Source organism: Petaurus breviceps, unplaced genomic scaffold, assembly GCF_028583685.1.
Source record: "Petaurus breviceps papuanus isolate PSGF00001 unplaced genomic scaffold, PetGlider_PUasm1.0 189, whole genome shotgun sequence".
NCBI lineage: Eukaryota > Metazoa > Chordata > Mammalia > Diprotodontia > Petauridae > Petaurus > Petaurus breviceps.
Genome location: NW_027185809.1, coordinates 18,475,353 through 18,492,574, shown reverse-complemented (window position 1 = coordinate 18,492,574; position 17,222 = coordinate 18,475,353). Strand labels below are relative to the sequence as shown.

Below are 17,222 nucleotides of genomic sequence, written 5' to 3'. Positions count from 1 at the left end.
CCCCCCCCCCGACTTTCTAGTAAGGCAAGATGGATTTCTATACCTCAGTACCTGTATATCTTATTTCCCAGTTGCATGTAAAAAACAATTTTTTATACACATTTCTTTTTAAAACTTTGGGTTTCGGGGAGAAGGGGGAGGATATAAGAGAGAACAGATTGGGGAAAATGGTATTAGTAAGGTTAGTTATTTTGGGTGGGGGGTAGGGGAGAGATAGGGAGAAAAATTTGTAACTCAGTATCTTGTGGAAATGAATATTGAAAACCACAAATAAATAAATTGGAAAAATAAAAAGTTATTATAAAAACAGTAACAATGAACAAGAGAGTAGTCATCATGCTGTATTGCCTCTAACGATATACTTAAGTGTATATGTATGTATTATGTATACCATGTTTCTTTACAGATTGCTGCAAATGTGAATTTTCTCCCAATGGTACCTGTGCATAATGTTAGTTCACCAACAATTGAAGAACTGAAAACTTATACTTCTCAACTTGAGAACTTAAGCCAAGAAGCAAATGCTCTTCACGCTCAGGTAAAAAGCTGCATGATATACCTTCATAATGTAAGGGTGGTACATGTAGGTGACACAATGGAGAGAGCACTGGGCCCCATGTCAGGAAGACCTGAGTTCACATCCAGCTTCAGACATTTAACTAGCTAGTTAAGTGACCCTGGGCAAATCACTTAACCATGTTTGCCTCTGTTTCCTTGTCTTTAAAATGAGCTGGAGAAGGAAATGGAAAGCTACTCGGCTATCTTTGCCAAGAAAACCCCAAAAAGGGGTCATGAAGAGTCAGATGACTAAACAGCAACAAAATGTATTCACAAAATTGGACATGAAATAGAATGTTATGACTACTAAGTAAATATTATTTCTTTCACATGGGGTGGAAAGCAAGCTTTTAGTTGTTGAATAGGATAGCAGGAGATTGGGGTAGGAAGGAGGGGAAAGTGACTGAAAACTCCAACAGTTTATAATAAAAGATAGTCTGAGACATTCATATACCTATCAGTAGTAGATAAAAAGCCAGCAGGGCAACAGGACAGTGTGGATTGTCTGCTTCTTCTCACTAACATATACATACATACATATATATACATGCAAACCCCTGCAAGCTATCCTTTTGAGTCCTTTTGCTTGTTGAGATTTTAACTTGAGCTCACCTATATAAAAATGTGTGTTTGTGGTTAGGGAAATGTATGGTTATATAAAAATGTGTGTTTGTGGTTAGGGAAATGTATGGTTAATTTACGTCAGGCCTTATACCAATTTTAAGTAGCTCTGTTAACTCTCAGATTTAACTTGAGGCAGCTAGGTGGCACAACAGAGCACCAGGCCTGGAGTCACAAAGACTTGAATTTAAATCTGGTCGCATACAATAGTTATTATGACCCTGGGCAAATCACTTACCCTCTGTATACCTCAGCTTCCTCATCTGTAACATGGGGATAATATTAGCACCTACCCCCTCTGCCAGTAGATAGGATCAAATGAGATAATATTCATAAGGTGCTTGGCACATAGTAAGTTCCAGGTAAACGCTAGCTATAATTGTTGTTATTATTAATATTATTTCCATTAGCGAGCCCAAAGACCTGGGTTCAAGTTTTAGCTCTGACACATACTGGCTTTGTGATTGTAGGTAAGTCACCTGAATTTGCAATGCCCTAGCAACTCTTTAAGACTATAAATTACAAAAAAAGATGCCAACCTTTATTGGCAGAGGGTGTTTATTCATCCTCATACCAATGAAATCACTGGCCCAAAACCGATCTCCTAGTCACTGTCTTGTTATTTATTTAGTCATTTTCAGTCATATCTGACTCTTTGTGATCCCATTTGGGATTTTCTTGGCAAAGGTACTAGAGTGGTTTGCCATTTTCTTCTCCAGCTCATTTTATAGATAAGGAAACTGAAGCAAACAGGATTAAGTGACTTTCCCAGGGTCAGATAGCTAGAAAATGTCTGAGGCTGGATTTGAACTCAGGTGTTCCTGATTCCAGGCCCAGCATTCAATCTACTGCACCACCTAGCTGTCCCACCTAATCACTACCTAATGTTTATTTATTTCCTTAATTTTCCTCAAATTTAAAACCTACAATTTTTTTTCTTTCTCTTTTCCTTCTTCCGATTTAGGAAAACCTGATGGATGAATCTTCCCTAAATTTAGATAAAAAAATATTTGATCTCCTTCTGAGTATCAGTCAGTGTTTGAGCATCGTGGAAGAGATGGTCCAGACCTCTGGCCTTTCTAGAGAGGATGCTGCTGTAAAGCAGGCCCACTGTGAGGTCAGCCCTTTCTCTGTACCATATGTGGTTGTCATCATATGACTCTGCTTGATTTGGTGCGTTTGATAGGCAGATGCAATTCAGTGTTCCTTCTTTTCTCTTCACCTTGCAGACGCTGTCTCTAGAACTACAAAAACTTCACTCAGCTATAACTAGCAAAAAGGATGATCTTTTAAAACTGATAAGTCACCCCGGCAAGAACTCCAGTGTATTCTTTGAGTGTTTTAATAATCTGCAGATACGACTCGAGCAAACTCAGGCTGCAGCTGCTTCCAAAAGTCAATCCATGAAGTCTGGGATAGACCATAATAGTGATTATCAGGTACTATTCATTCATTCATTCAACAAACATTTTAAGGGTTTGCTATAAAAGCACTGAAGTAGGTGCCAAGAGAGATACAAGGTTTGGAAAAGACATAATCCCTGATCCTATATAGTTTATAGTCTCATAGGAGGAAAAGACAAAAACACAACTATAATCCAAATATGCCATGATAAATGCAATCGAGGCACAAAATAATGTTGTGTGATGCTCAAGGAGGAAGGTCATTACCAACAGAGAGACCAAAAAAGGAAGGTGGCTTTTGAGTGGTATTTGGGCTTTAAAGGACAGATAGGTGTTTAGGGAGCAAAATGCAGAATGAAGGACATTCTACATATTAGGAAGAGTGGGAGCAAAGGCATAGAGGTGGGAAAATAAAGAACACATTTGGGAGCTTAAAGTGTGTGGAAGGGAGCAATAGGAAATACCGAAGATGAGATGATTTTAAGTTTGGTAATGGGTGTTTTAAATCATATCATATGCCACTTGAATCTGAGCTAATGAACCGTTCCCAAGTTAAATGGGATGTGGCATTACCAAGGGAGACTTTGAAGGTCTTAAAAACAGATGTAAGTGAAATAATGTTTGATAGAGACAGAGATTTGGTAAAAATGAACCTAGCTCAGTTTTGTTCCATCTCAACTATCTTGCAATTTAAATATATGTTGTGATGATATCACTACTGCCCATAAAGTTCACTTATTATTTCCTACAAATGCCTTCTTTTCCTGCAGAGTCAAGTAAGACAGTTATATGACCAACTAATTGTGAAAAAATCCTCAATACAGCAATCCCTGAATGAAATTCGTAGTCAAAGTATTGTTGAACAACTCCAGGTAACTAAATCAAAATATAATCATGCTACCCTAACGTAGAACCTATGTCTCAGTCCCTGGGCCCATATTAATTTAAATTCAGCTCTCAGAAAAAATATTTTAATATTCTGTGTTATCACAGAAATGAGTTTTGCTTGACTACACAGTTATAACCTGTGTCAAATTGCTTGCCTTCTCAATGAGGAAGGGAGAGAATTGGAACTTGAAATTTTTGGGTAAAAGTGTTAATATGGTTTTTACATATAATTAATGAAAAATAAAACATTAAATTTAAAATAAAAAATTTGCTATGTTATCTTTTCATTAGAAAGCAGATTTGTATGCTCTAAAACTTCAAGACTATGAGGTCCAGGTGTCAAAACTAAGAGACGAAGGGGAAAGACTTTACTTACCTTATGTTTTAATCCAAGAAGTGTACAAATTGGAGGTAAGTGTTCTAAAAGAAAAGCACACACTGATTGGGTCTGCTACTAATTCATGCTATATCAACCTCAACTGGGCCTCTAGCCCCAAATGGCAAACTCTTACTTTATGTCTAACGTCATATCACACTTTCCTCATCATCCATTCCAAACTTTGTCCTCTCTCCTCAAGTCCTCACTCTCTCCCTCCCTGCCTACCCCCCCTTTTATTTTCAGTTTAACAACAAATAATTCAATCCCACATTTATCTATCCTATTTATTCTACCCCTCCCACCCTTCTCTGTGCTTATCTGGCCCTTGTCCCCACCAAGCCCTCAGTCTTTATCAGCCTTTTTCTTTTCTCCTTTCCTTCATTATTCAAGCTCTAGAAATGCTTCTTCACCTCCAATCCTCCACCTCCTAGAGTTTGGCTTCTATCCCTGACATTTTACTGGAATTTTTCTCTAAGGTCACTAATGTCCTCCTTTAAAATTTTCATTCCTCTCCCCCCCAAAAAAAAAGTAGCCTTTCTTCATTCCTCATCCTCTTTGATCTTTCTGCAGTACTTAATACTACTAACCTATCTTTCCCCTTGTAGGTAACCTCTATTTCTTTGACTTTTGGGACACCTAACTACTTTCTGGTTCCTCCTCCCACCTATCTGACCTGTCTTTTGCTAAGTCATGTTCCTCCTAGGTTCACAAAGATTCTGTCCTTCCATTTCTTTTTTTTCTCTTTTATATTTCATCGTCCTTGAAAATCTCATACACCCCTATGGATTCAATAATCATTTCTATGAAGAGGATTACTGTATCTACATATACAGTTGCAACCTTCTCCCTCCCCACCTCCCCAAGTGTCAATTCTATATCTTTAACTCTGATTTCACAATTTCTTTTAGCATCTCAAACTCATTATGTCCAGAACAGAAATGATCTTATTTCTCCTAAAGCCCACCCTTCTTTCCAACTTATCTATTTCTGTTCATGGTGGCTTTACCTTCCCATTCATCCAGACTTAAACTTGTGGACGTATCTCTGACTCCTCTCACTTCCATTCAGTCTATTGCCACATACTATCAATTCATAATATCTCATACCCATCCCTTCCTCTTTGTTTGCATTGCCTTCACTCTTGTTCGAATTTTAACTACTACTTGTTCCTATACTATTGTAATAATTTCCAAATTAGTCTCCCTTCCTCCCAAATAGTCCCTGATCTCACCAATTCATTTACCAAATTAAATGGTTTAATGCACTTAAAGTCAAAGTTTATCCTTCTGCTCAAAAATCTTTAGTGACAAAAAACCTTAAATGTTAAAAATATTTTTTTACATATAATTGGGAGAAAGTGATGAGGGATGGCTCCCAATAGGTTCAGCAGGAACTCTGATCTTATCTAAGACCAGAACCTGCTATTCAGTCTGGAAAGAATTTAGCTCAGGCTGACTTGGAGTCAGAGTTGAAAAAGTTTATTATATGCCTTACAGCAGAGAAGGATCCCTAGGGGACCTGCAACCTTAAAGGGGTAGAATTAAGGTTTATATATAATCATCCATAGTAGAACCTGTGCCAATTGTGCTAATTAGGTGATTAAGGGTGGGATTAGGGAGGAGTTAAGGTGGGGACAGTGTAATGTAACTGCACAGGTGTATTGCCCCTGATTCACTGGGAAAAAGCCCAAGGGGGGGCTACCTAGAGGTGTGGTTTTAGGCTTAAAAACATCACTAAGTCGGTGAGCAATCAAGGGCTGATGGAGAAGTGCCCAGTCTGCCATCCATCAGTGTCATGTTTGACAAGATTAATGTCTGGGAACCAAGGCTAACTGGAGACTCGGGATAATGGGCTAAGGAGTTAACCCAGAGATAGGGTCCTGAAGGATTCATTGAGTCAGCCAAGAAGTCAACCTAGAGATAGGGTACCGAAGAATTCATGGGGGCAGCAGGCTACTATACAAGGGGGAGATAATGGTTGCCTAAACTGTAATGTTTATAGATACTTTTGTGAAGGATTGATAGGTAGAGTTTGTTAGTGTTTCAAGGCTGAGATGAACAATCCATGAGTTGTTGCTGGGCACAATTAATGCTTTGAAGCTAGGGGTGGGAGGAGAAGGGACAGAGTTAATGCTCTAAGACTGGGGGGGATAGTGTGATTTTACAAACTGGTTTTACAAATTGATGTTACAAAGTGGTATTACAAATTGATGTTACAAATATAGATCCAGGCACTGATGTTACAAATTGGTATTACAAATTGATTTTACAAACATAGATCCCAAGCACCCCATCAAAAGTATTACTATTTAAAATTTTTTTCCTTATTTTTAATTTATGGAATAAAACAAGCATCTCTATAACATAGTATAGTAAAAAAAAAATAGATGCACATGAAACTACAAATCTCTTATGTACAATTAACTATTCCTTTTAAATATATAATAAAGTTTTCATGTAAATTTCCCTTTTTCCCCTCAACCTAGAGATGGCTACCATTAGACACAAATAGGTATGTAGTATGCATATATCTATATATCTGCATGTAAATATATAGATAGATGGAGACAGCAGGAGATGCAGATAGCATCTTCTTTCACATGTCCTTTGTAGTTAATTTGGGTATTTATAACAGTCAAAATGACTTACTTGCTCAAAGTTATTCTTAAAACTGTGGGGAAAAAATATTCTTAAAAACAAATCTTTAGTGACTCTCCATTGTTTCTAGAATGAAATACAAACTCTTCAGTCTGGTATTTACAGCTTTTCTTGGCCTTGTACCAGCTTGTCCTTCCACTATTATTTTATTTTATCTCTCCAGTCTCACAGCAGCAGACAGAGTTTAAGAAAAAACACAGTGTGGTTAGCATGTCACTGAAATTAAAAAGATATTTCAGGCAGATAGTCTTCCTCCCCATCCCTCTCCTCCCTCCTTACCTAGGGGTGCTCTGTCCAGGGGAAGGTACATTTTGATGGCCAAAAGCTGCCTTCTTTCCTTTGGGTTGACTGGCTAGATTTCTTAAGACCAAGCCTTAAACCTAAATTCGCTTTGGAGCCCCTGCCATCCTAGCACAGAGTGAATATAAATACTAAATAGCAACTGTTTCTCTTTTGACCAGGAAGCCTGAGGGTCTTCCCCTCCCAGTTTGATTTTTTTTTTTTCAATTAAAGGGGCCATCCCTGGAGTAACTACATAAAGACTCCTATTCATTGAGTGGGTGTTACCTCACTGAAAGTGAGAACCTGAAAAGGCCTTAGCCAAAAAGAGCCAGGGTCTTCCATTACATCCTGAGCCATCTCCATTCATCTTGATAAATATCAGGCCACTGGACCCAGATGACTCTGAAGGAGAAAGTGAGGCTGGTGACCTTGCACAGCCCTCCCTCCCTCAGATTCAAGTCAACTGCAGGTCATGTCATCACCTCCCTGGTGTCATGGTCCTTTTTGAGAATGAAACACAAACACAACACAGCAACACCTGTACGTGCCATTCTCTCACTGCGTGCCTACTTAGAGGTCATTTAGCCTCTCTCTGGGCCTCAGTTTCCTCATCTGTAAACTGAGGAGATCAGACTACTTGGACACTAAACTCCCTTTCGGCTCTAAATCCACATCGTACTTTAAACCACGTCCTTGGGTTTCAAATCCTGCCTTCACAAAGGGCGTTCTTAACCTGCAGTCTATGAACTTGTGTATTAAAAATATTTTGATAACAGTATTTCAGCATTATTGGTTTCCTTTTTAATCCTATGTCTTTTATTTCGTACATTTAAAAACATCATTGTGAGAAGGGGCACATCATTTTTATCTGTCTTCCCAAGGGTTCCATGACACAAGCAAAAAGATTGATGAGAGCTCCTTATTTAGCTTGACTGCAGAAAAGCACCCTCTGTTTACCCTTTTGGATCATAGTTTGGGCCATGATCTCTTCCCCTGTTCTGTCTTTCTGGACTTGTTAATTACTGTTAATAATCAATACTAGTGGATCACCCATTATTCTCCTCACCACATTCTACATTCCACCTCTACTAGCTCTATGACTATTTTCCATGTCAGTCCATTTTCCATGCACAGTTTCTCTCCATATTTCTGTGAGTGCCTGGCATACAGAAAGTGTTTAATAAATGTTGTTTGCCTGAATATTGAAATCCTTCTCTTCCTTCAAGGTTTAGTTCAAGTGCTGTCTCTTCCATTAAGCCTTATCTATGCTCTCAGCTAAAAGTGATGTCTCCCTCCTCAAATATTCAATGACATTTTGTCTGGATTTCTCCTTTACCCCAATCACATTTTACCTTGTATGCTACTTATTCATGCTTAGATCTTATCCACACAAACCGTACCTCCATTAGATTTTAATTTTCTTGAGAGCAGACACTATCCTTTTTCATCCTTATATCTCTAGCAGCTAAGCTGCATACCAGGCACATAACAGGTTTTTAATAAATATTTCTTGCATTGAATAAGAATTTGTAGTTAAAGGCTCTTGAATTAGCTCTTAGTGGTTTTACTGTGTTGTGCTTTTAAGGTAATTTAATGAAAAAGTTTGAAAATGTTTGATTTATCTTTTTAGGATGTCCTTGATGACATGTGGGGTCTTCTAAGAACCAAGCATGCTGAACTCAGCTGCTCTTTCATCAGTGAAAGCCAACAGGAAGCATTGCTTCGAGGGTTGGAAGAACTAGTGAATATTGGGAAAGAAAAGCTTGCTCAGGACCAACAATGGAAAGCTAAAAGTAAAGCTTCTTTACAGGCTCAGCTGCAAAAACATAAGGTAAAGACTGTGAAAGTAATTCTCATCAAATTCCTTTATCACATAACAGCTGAATATAGGTTAAGAAAATTGAAAGCTCATTTTTTTTGGTCTGAACCTATAACACAGAGCATCAGTTTTCCTGTGTATGAAGAAGAAACTTGAAATCTAGGTTCTACCATAGTATATGTCAAACACACATACACACACACAGAGCCATTTTGTTGGTGCAGGAACATGTATTGGACTTAGAGAACTAAGATCAAGGAAATTCTCTTCTAGAGTCTTAACGTGAATTTGGGCCAATTTATTCCTTTCCTTATCGTGAAAATAGCCAGGTCTGTTATTACCTCCACTGTCATGAATATGTTTCTGAGATCAGTACTATGGACAATCAGGAGAGAGCTCTCTTTAGAACAGTCATGCTTATCTGCAGAAATATGGTGTTCTATCAGAATGTGCTATCTTATACAGCAAGTACAACTGAAATTCCGAGATTTACCTGTAGTCAGATTTCGTTTTTGTTGAGATATTGTTGACAATGATTAAGAATTTAGTTTAGTAGGCTATTCAGTAAATACTATGTGGAAGGCACTGTGCTGCTAAGTCTTGGGAATATAAAGTTAACTGTGACATAGAAGCTGCTCACAAGGACCAGACCTTATAATCCAATCGGGAGGAAAAGATATCCATACAGGTGACAATGATATCAGAGAGAATTGAGGTAAGTGAAAAGGACAGATTCAGACAAAGTGTGATTAAAAATTTGCAGAGGCTGAGATTAATTTCAGATAGGAAATGGGGTTAGAAACTCTAAGGTCCCTTTTCATGAAAATGGAGACTTTAGCTACATAGGGTAGACGTGCAAACTTTAAACATTTACAAAACAAAACCCTTTGTTTTCACAGGTTTTTTTCCAGAAACTTGTTGCTGATGTATTTCTGATCCCAGAATACTGGAAAAAAGCACTGCCTTCTTTATTACAAAACACAGAGAAATTTTGGGCAGATAAGGTAAAAGAAGTAAAATTGTTGGAGCAACAAGCTTATCAGTACGGCACGAAGCTGGAGAATTTATGGCAGGTATGATGTTAAATTAGGATGAATCAATAAATAATTCTCTAAAATACTTTCAAAACCATGAATAATATTGCCAATTTTCTATTGCAATAACTGAGCACTGTACATTAATACATGGTAATGAAGCATTCCAGAACAGAGTATATGTAAAATCTTTGGGAAAATGAGGCAGTGGGCCTTGGAGCTAGAAAGACCTCAGTCCAGGGGTGGCCAGGTAGCACAGCGAGTAAGAGCACTGGCTCCAGTGTCGGGATGACCTGGATCAAATCCGGGCTCAGACACTTAGCACCCACCCAGAAACACCTGGCCGTGTAACCTTGAGCAAGTTACTTAACCCCAATTGCTTAGGGGTGGCCAGGTGACTCAGCGAGTAAGAGCACTGGCTCCAGTGTCGGGATGACCTGGATCAAATCCGGGCTCAGATACTCAGCACCACACCCAGAAATAATAACTGGCCGTGTAACCTTCAGCAAGTTACTTAACCCCAATTGCTTTAAAAAAAAAATAGACCTCATTCCAGATCCTGTTCTGACATGTGCTGGTTGTATCAGGCTGGGCAATTCATTTAATCAGTCAGGACTCTAAGTACCTCTCTCAGGTTATACATTGCAGAGAAAGTATTGGTCTGCAATGGTAGCAGGAGTTTACTCATCAGAGTTCCATCTACCAATGAAATCATGGACCCTCTGCCTATGAAAAAATGAAAACTTTCCCTATTTATTAATTTTCCCAAATACTGAGCCTGAAATGGCCAATTTTATATTACTGATTCCTAGTCATAAGGGAAAACAAACTAATGTATCAATTAAAAATTAAGAAAGAATAAGGATTTGTAAATCTTGTTCTTCCTCTTAATGCTGCCTTTCCAATAGGGATATCATGTTCTCATTTTCACTGTTCCTTAATTGCTGTTTTATTTTTTCCATCTACAAATTGGGAATGAGAAATGCCATCTTGCTATCTTCAGAGTTTGTGCCTGAATAAACAAAATGAAACCTTTCAATTTTATTGGGTCATTCTTCAAGAAAACAGTCACTGTGCCTATGCTAAATCATATTTCAATTTCCTGGATCTTAAGGAAAGAAGTTTTAAATGCAAAGTAGTTATTGGTATATACTACTACAGTACATATTCATACAGTGCTATATGTAGAGTTACTATCAAGGTTCTATGATTTTTGTTGGTGCCATAACCACACAGATTGCTGCTTATCTACCACTTGATAGTTAAGTCTTAGAAAGTTGCTTAAGGCTCAGACACAAGAAATGACTCACTGACATTCACCCAGATGGTGTCAGGGGCAGAATTTGAATCCAGATCTTCCTAATTCTATAGGCAGTGGTGCAGTGGATAGACCTTTGAGTCAGGAAGCCCTGAGTTAAAATCTGGTCTCAGACACTTACTAGCTGTTTGACCCCAGGCAAGTCACTTAATCCTGTTTGCCTGTTTCCTCATCTGTAAAATGAGCTGCAAAAGACCACTCTAGTATCTTTACCAAGAAAATTCCAAAAGACATCACAGTCAGACTATTGAAAAGACTGAATGACAACAACTTCCTAATTCTAAATCTAGCAGACATTATGCTTCTTTTATTTGGACTTTGTACAAGATATACTTTGTGATTCTGGCTAAATAGTCTCCCTGCTTTTTATCTCATTTTTAATATAACTTTACATTTTTTCTCATTTCTAAATGCCTATAACCACAAATTGAACTCTTATTATTTCAGTGTACAATGTGCACATCAGTGACGTGACTATTATTTTTTTTTTAAATCAAATGCTTTATTAACTTCTGGTTTACATCATTCACTTCCGCCAGATTTTGAGTTACAAATTTTCTCCCCATTTTCCCCCTACCCACCACCCCAAAATAGCAATCCTAGTGGATATCCCCTCATCCTATCTGCTCTCTCCCGTATCTTCTCCCATATCCCTCCGACTTTCCAGTAGGACATGGTAGATCTCTATGCCCCCGTGCCTGTATATTTTATCTCCCAGTTACATGTAAAATATTATTAATAATAGTATATATATATATATTTAAGCATTTGGTATTAAAACTTTGAATTCCACATTAATTCCCTTCCTCCCTTATCAGCCACCCTTACTGGGAAATTAAGCAATTCAGTATAGGTTGTATATGTGCAGCTATGAAAAATATTTCCATAGTAGATATATTGTAAAAGACTGACTATATTTCCCTCCCTCCTATCCCACCTCCCACCTGTTCTTTTCTCTACTTTGATCCTGTCCCTTTTAAAAAGTGGGTGATTCCAACTTCCCTCCCCCTCAGCCTAACCTCCCTTCCATCATCCCCTCTCTCATCCCCTTCCTCCCTACTCTCCTGTAGGGTGAGATACCCTATTTAGTGTGTATGTCATTCCTTCCCTAAGCCACATTCAATGAGAATAAGGTTGACCCATTCCATTTTGCCTTCCTTTTCTTCCCCTCCATTGTAACAGTTTTCCCTTGCATCTTCTTTAGGAAATAGTTTACCCCCATCATTTCTGTCCCCTTCTCCTCTCATTATATTCCTCTCTCACCTCTTAATTTCATGTTTTAAGTATCTTCCCTTCCTATTAAATTGGTCCTGTGCCCTCTATCTATGTATACCTGTAAAATATATAAACACATTCACATATATATTCTTATGCCCATATACCCACTTATATAGACATATATATGTACATGTGTGTGTATATATATATATATATGTATATATATATTATATACACAATTTCTATTCCCTTTAACTATTCTCATACTGAGAAAAGTTTCATCAGTTATAATTATTGTTTTTCCATGTAGGAAGGTTAATAGTGCAACTTTGATAAGTTCCTTATGATTTCTTTTCCCTGTTTACCTTCTCATGCTTCTCTTGCTTCTTGTATCTGAATGTCAAATTTTCTATTCACCTCTGGTTTTTTCATCAAGAATGCTTGAAAGTCCTCTATTCCACTGAATGACCATATTTCCCCCTGAAACATAATACTCAGTTTTGCTGGGTAGGTGATTCTTGGTTTCAATCCCATCTCCTTTGCCCTCCGGAATATCATATTCCAAGCCCTTTGGTCCCTCAGGGTGGAAGCTGCCAGATCCTGGGTTATCCTGATTGTGTTTCCACAATATTCAAATTGTTTCTTCTTGGCTGCTTGTAATATTTTCTCCTTGACCTGGGAACTCCAGAACCTGGTTATAATATTCCTAGGAGTTTTCTTTTTGGGATCTTTTTCAGGAGATAATTGGTGGATTCTTTCAACCTCTATTTTGCCTGTGGTTCTAAAATATCAGGGCAGTTTTCCTTTAGAATTTCTTGAAGGATGATTTCTAGGTTCTTTTCTTGATCATGGCTTTCAGGTAGCACAATAATTTTTATATTATCTCTCCTGGATCTATTTTCCATGTCATTGGTTGTCCCAATGAGATATTTCACATTGCCTTCTATTTTTTAATTTGTTTGGATCTGTTTAATAGTATCTTGATTTCTCATGAAGTCACTAGCTTCCATTTTTTCCAATCTAATTCTGAAGGAATGATTCTCTTCAGTGAGCTTTTGAGATTCTTTTTCCATCTGGCAAATTTGGCTTTTTAAGGCATTCTTCTCCTCATTGCCTTTTTGCGCCTCTTTTGCGATTTGAATTAATCTATTTTTTAAGGTGTTATTTTCTTCAGTCAGGTTGTTGACTCTCATTTCCTAATTTTCCTGCATCATTCTCATTTCTCTTCCCAATTTTTCCTCCACTTCTCTTATTTGCTTTTCAAAATGCTTCTTTAGGTCCTCTATGGCCTGTAACCCGCTCATATTTTTCTTGGAAGCTTTTGGTGCAGGAATTCTGACTTCACTGTGTTCCTTCTGTTTCATGCTTTGATCCTTTTTGTCCCCAAAATAGGAGTGTAAAGTTGGGTTGCCTTGTTTGTTTTGCTTCCTTTGCTTGCTCATGTTGCCACTCAATTACTTGACATTTGGGCTTTTTGCCACAGTAGGACTCTGCCACCAGACAGGGGAGCTTTGTTCCAATCTCTAGGATTTTCTCAGCTGTAGAAAGTATTAGTTGCGTGCCCTCTCTGAAGCCTCCACATGCTCTGGCAAGCTGGTTACACACCCCACGACCTCTACCCTAGACCACAATCCATATCCAGGGAGGTTAAAGCAAGAGCAATTACCCCTGAGACTGGTTGCATGGTCCCCTTATAATCTGCAGGTCAGGAACTGAAGCAGCCATGTGTAGCTGCGGTCGCATGGCCGCAGTGCCTCAGCCGCTTCTTTCCCCAGGGGCAAAAGCCAACTGCACTCCCAACTACTGGATCCCAAAGTCCACACTTCACTGGCCTCTCACTTTGTCCTTATCATCTATGTGTTGTTAATTCTGGAAACTGCCACATCTGCTGGTGATCTGAGGTCCCTCCAATTGGTGGTTGGTCATTCCTTCCCTGTGGCTAAAGCCTCGGGCTGGAGTCGGCTCCCAGAGTGCTGTGCTGGCTGATACCTGCCGGCTTGCTGGGCTGTCCTCAGCGGGAGGTTATCTTCTCTGTGTCATTTTGTGGGTTCTGTAGCTCCAAAGTTTCTTCAGAGTTACCTTTTACATGAATTTGGGGAGGTGAAAGCCGGAGCCCCGCAGAAGTCCTCTTTCTATGCTGCCTTCTTGACTCTGTCCTCTAGTGACATGACTATTAAAGTGCAATCAGTTTCATTTTTTGAGATGTTCAGAGCCTTTTGAATCCCTGCTGGAAGTAAGTATTAATGATATATAGGCATAAAGTTTCTGAGTAAGTTTTCTTTTACGTGTCTCAATAGTGAACCATTTTTGAAAAATTTTTTTCCCATTTCTTAATATACCACCTTCACAATGGCATATATCAGAGAATCTTGTCAAATGCCTTCTTCAGGTTTACTACTCTATCTTCCAGAAGTAATGTGAGCACAAAAGTTAGTTAACTTTATACTAGTCTTCTTGCTCTTTTTTTTCTTTTTACTTATGCTCAGTATGATTATTGCAAAACAAGGTGACTAAATATACCTTAAAATGCTTCTTATTGTTTGGGCAGATGACAAAGCAACTCCATCGACTTCTTTATTTCAACAAACATTAAACAAGTATCTACTTTTCTGAGGCAAATCTGTTAAGACATTTAGCTGCAATTTCCATAGGCCTCCTGGTTTCATTTATTACTTTGTCAACTTGGTCATACAACAAAGATTTAGCACTGCAAAGTACCAACAGTTAAATTTATTTTTAAGATAATCTAAAATTTATATAACTCTTAGTACCTTCTCCCCTCTTTTACTATGCTATCATCAGTATGGAGTTAGAAGGATACCACATAAGACTAAAGATCCTTTTGTAATTTTCTGTGTTTAATGGGTTATCATCAATGAGTAACTAGCCTGCTGTTTACAAACCTCTGCATTTAACTAGGCTGATCTTTTGCATACTACAAGGCCTTCCCTTTTTATTGACCCATCCAAAACTGGTTCTTCTTGAATTGTCCTATAAATAGTAGGGCCACCTCAATGCCATAAGGAGATATCTTTGGTGAAATCAACAAGCATAATACTTCCTGTGTTCCAGGAATTGGGGTATGTAACTGGGATCCAAAGACAAAATAGAAATAGTACTTACCCTCAAGGAGCATTCATTCCCTTGGGAAACTGCCTATAGTCTGAAGAATTTGTATTACATCCTATAAGTAAGGTCACCACTGGAGCTTTCTGAGCAGGGGAGTAACATGGTTTGACCTATATTTTAGAACTATTATTTTAGTAGTTGCAAAGAAGGTAGGTTGGAGAGGGGATAGACTAGAGGCAAGGGACACACTTGGAAGTGACTGCAATAATGTATGAAAGAGGTGATAATAGACTGGTCAGGGATGGTGGCTACATGAGTAGAAAAGAGGAGATAGATACAAAAAGTTAAAGAAAACATTTATATTAGGGTTTAAAATATAAAAACACACAAACTTCCTTCCAGTATATGTCATGGTCCTCATAAAATTCAATTTAAATTCCTATTCCATCTGTGTTTCCTGTGTTCTACAATAAGAATTTGTTAAAAATTATCTCCTGTAGCATTATAAGATCCTTAGCAACCAAAGAGATATTAAATTATATTCCATAAACTGGATATACTAAGTCAGAAAAGTGAAAGAATATATTTTTCTTTAACAAGATTGGGTAGAAATAAAAAAGTGAGATAATAGCACTTAGAATATTGTGTTAATCAGGATATCTCATTTTCTATTCACTCTATTCATTTCTACAAGTTTTTTTAGTTACATATTTTCTTCCCATATTTCCTCTACCAGCCACCCCAAAACAGTACCCCCTCCCCAAATCTGATCTCTCCTATATCCTCCCCCAAACCCCAGTGCCTGTATATCTCATTTCCCAGTTGCATGTAAAAATAATAATAATTTTTTTAAACATTTGATTTAAAATTTTGAATTCCAGATTCTTTCCCTTCTTCCCTTGTCACCTGCTCTTACCAGGATGATAAGCAATTCAATATGGGTTATACATGTGTAGTTACACAAAACATTTCCATAGTGGATATATTGTGAAAGACTGACTATATTTCCCTACATACTATCCTGCCCCCCACTTGTTATATTTTCTACTTTGACCCTGTCCCTTTTAAAAAGTGTGTGCTTCTAACTCCCCCTCCCCCGCAATCTGCCCTCCCTTCTATTATCCCCCTTCTTATTCTTTTCCCCTCTACTTTCCTGTAGGGTGAAATACCCAATTTAGTGTGTATGTTATTCCCTCCTTAAGTCAAATTCAATGAGAGTAAGGTTGACTCATTCCCTTTTGCCTTCCCGTTTTCCCCCTCCATTGTAACAGTTTTCACTTGCCTCTTTTATATGAGATAATTTATCCTATTCAGTCTCCCCTATCTCCTTTCATAATATTCCTCTCTCACCTCTTAATTTTATCTTTAAAATATCATCCCTTCCTATTCAATTGATCCTGTGCCCTCTCTCTATGTATACCTGTACTCATACGTACACACTCACATATGTATTCATATACACATATACCCTCCTATATAGACAAATATATGTATGTATACATATATATCCATTTATATTCCCTTCAACTCTCCTCATACTGAGAAAAGTTTCATAAGTTAACAATTATCGTTTTTCCATGTAGGAATGTAAATCGTTCAACTTTGATAAGTTCCTTATGATTTCTTTTCCCTGTTTAGCTTCTCTTGCTTCTTGTATTGGAATGTCAGATTTTCTATTCACCTCTAGATTTTTCATCAAGAATGCTTGAATGTCCTCTGTTTCCTTCAGTGACCACATTTTCCCCTGAAACATGATACCCTGTTTTGCTGGGTAGGTGATTCTTGATTTTAATCCTAGCTCCTTTGACCTCCAGAATATCATATGCCAAGCCCTTTGATCCCTTAGTGTAGAAGCTGCTAGATCTTATGTTATCTTGATTGTCTTTCCACAATATTCAAATTTTCTTTTTGGCTACTTATAATATTTTCTCCTTCATCTGGGAAATCCAGAAGCTAGCTATAATATTCCTAGGCGT

General features: G+C 37.9%; 1 protein-coding gene across 1 annotated transcript in view; it reads left to right on the top strand.

The window, feature by feature from the left end:
• SYNE2 (spectrin repeat containing nuclear envelope protein 2) overlaps positions 1–17,222 on the top strand; it is a 493,787-nt gene that overhangs the window by 355,058 nt on the left and 121,507 nt on the right. The window contains exons 75-81 of the mRNA XM_069091728.1: positions 407–538; positions 2,144–2,296; positions 2,409–2,618; positions 3,353–3,454; positions 3,762–3,881; positions 8,419–8,619; positions 9,507–9,680. Coding sequence (XP_068947829.1) covers positions 407–538; positions 2,144–2,296; positions 2,409–2,618; positions 3,353–3,454; positions 3,762–3,881; positions 8,419–8,619; positions 9,507–9,680 — 1,092 coding nt within the window. The remainder of the gene's footprint in view (positions 1–406; positions 539–2,143; positions 2,297–2,408; positions 2,619–3,352; positions 3,455–3,761; positions 3,882–8,418; positions 8,620–9,506; positions 9,681–17,222) is intronic.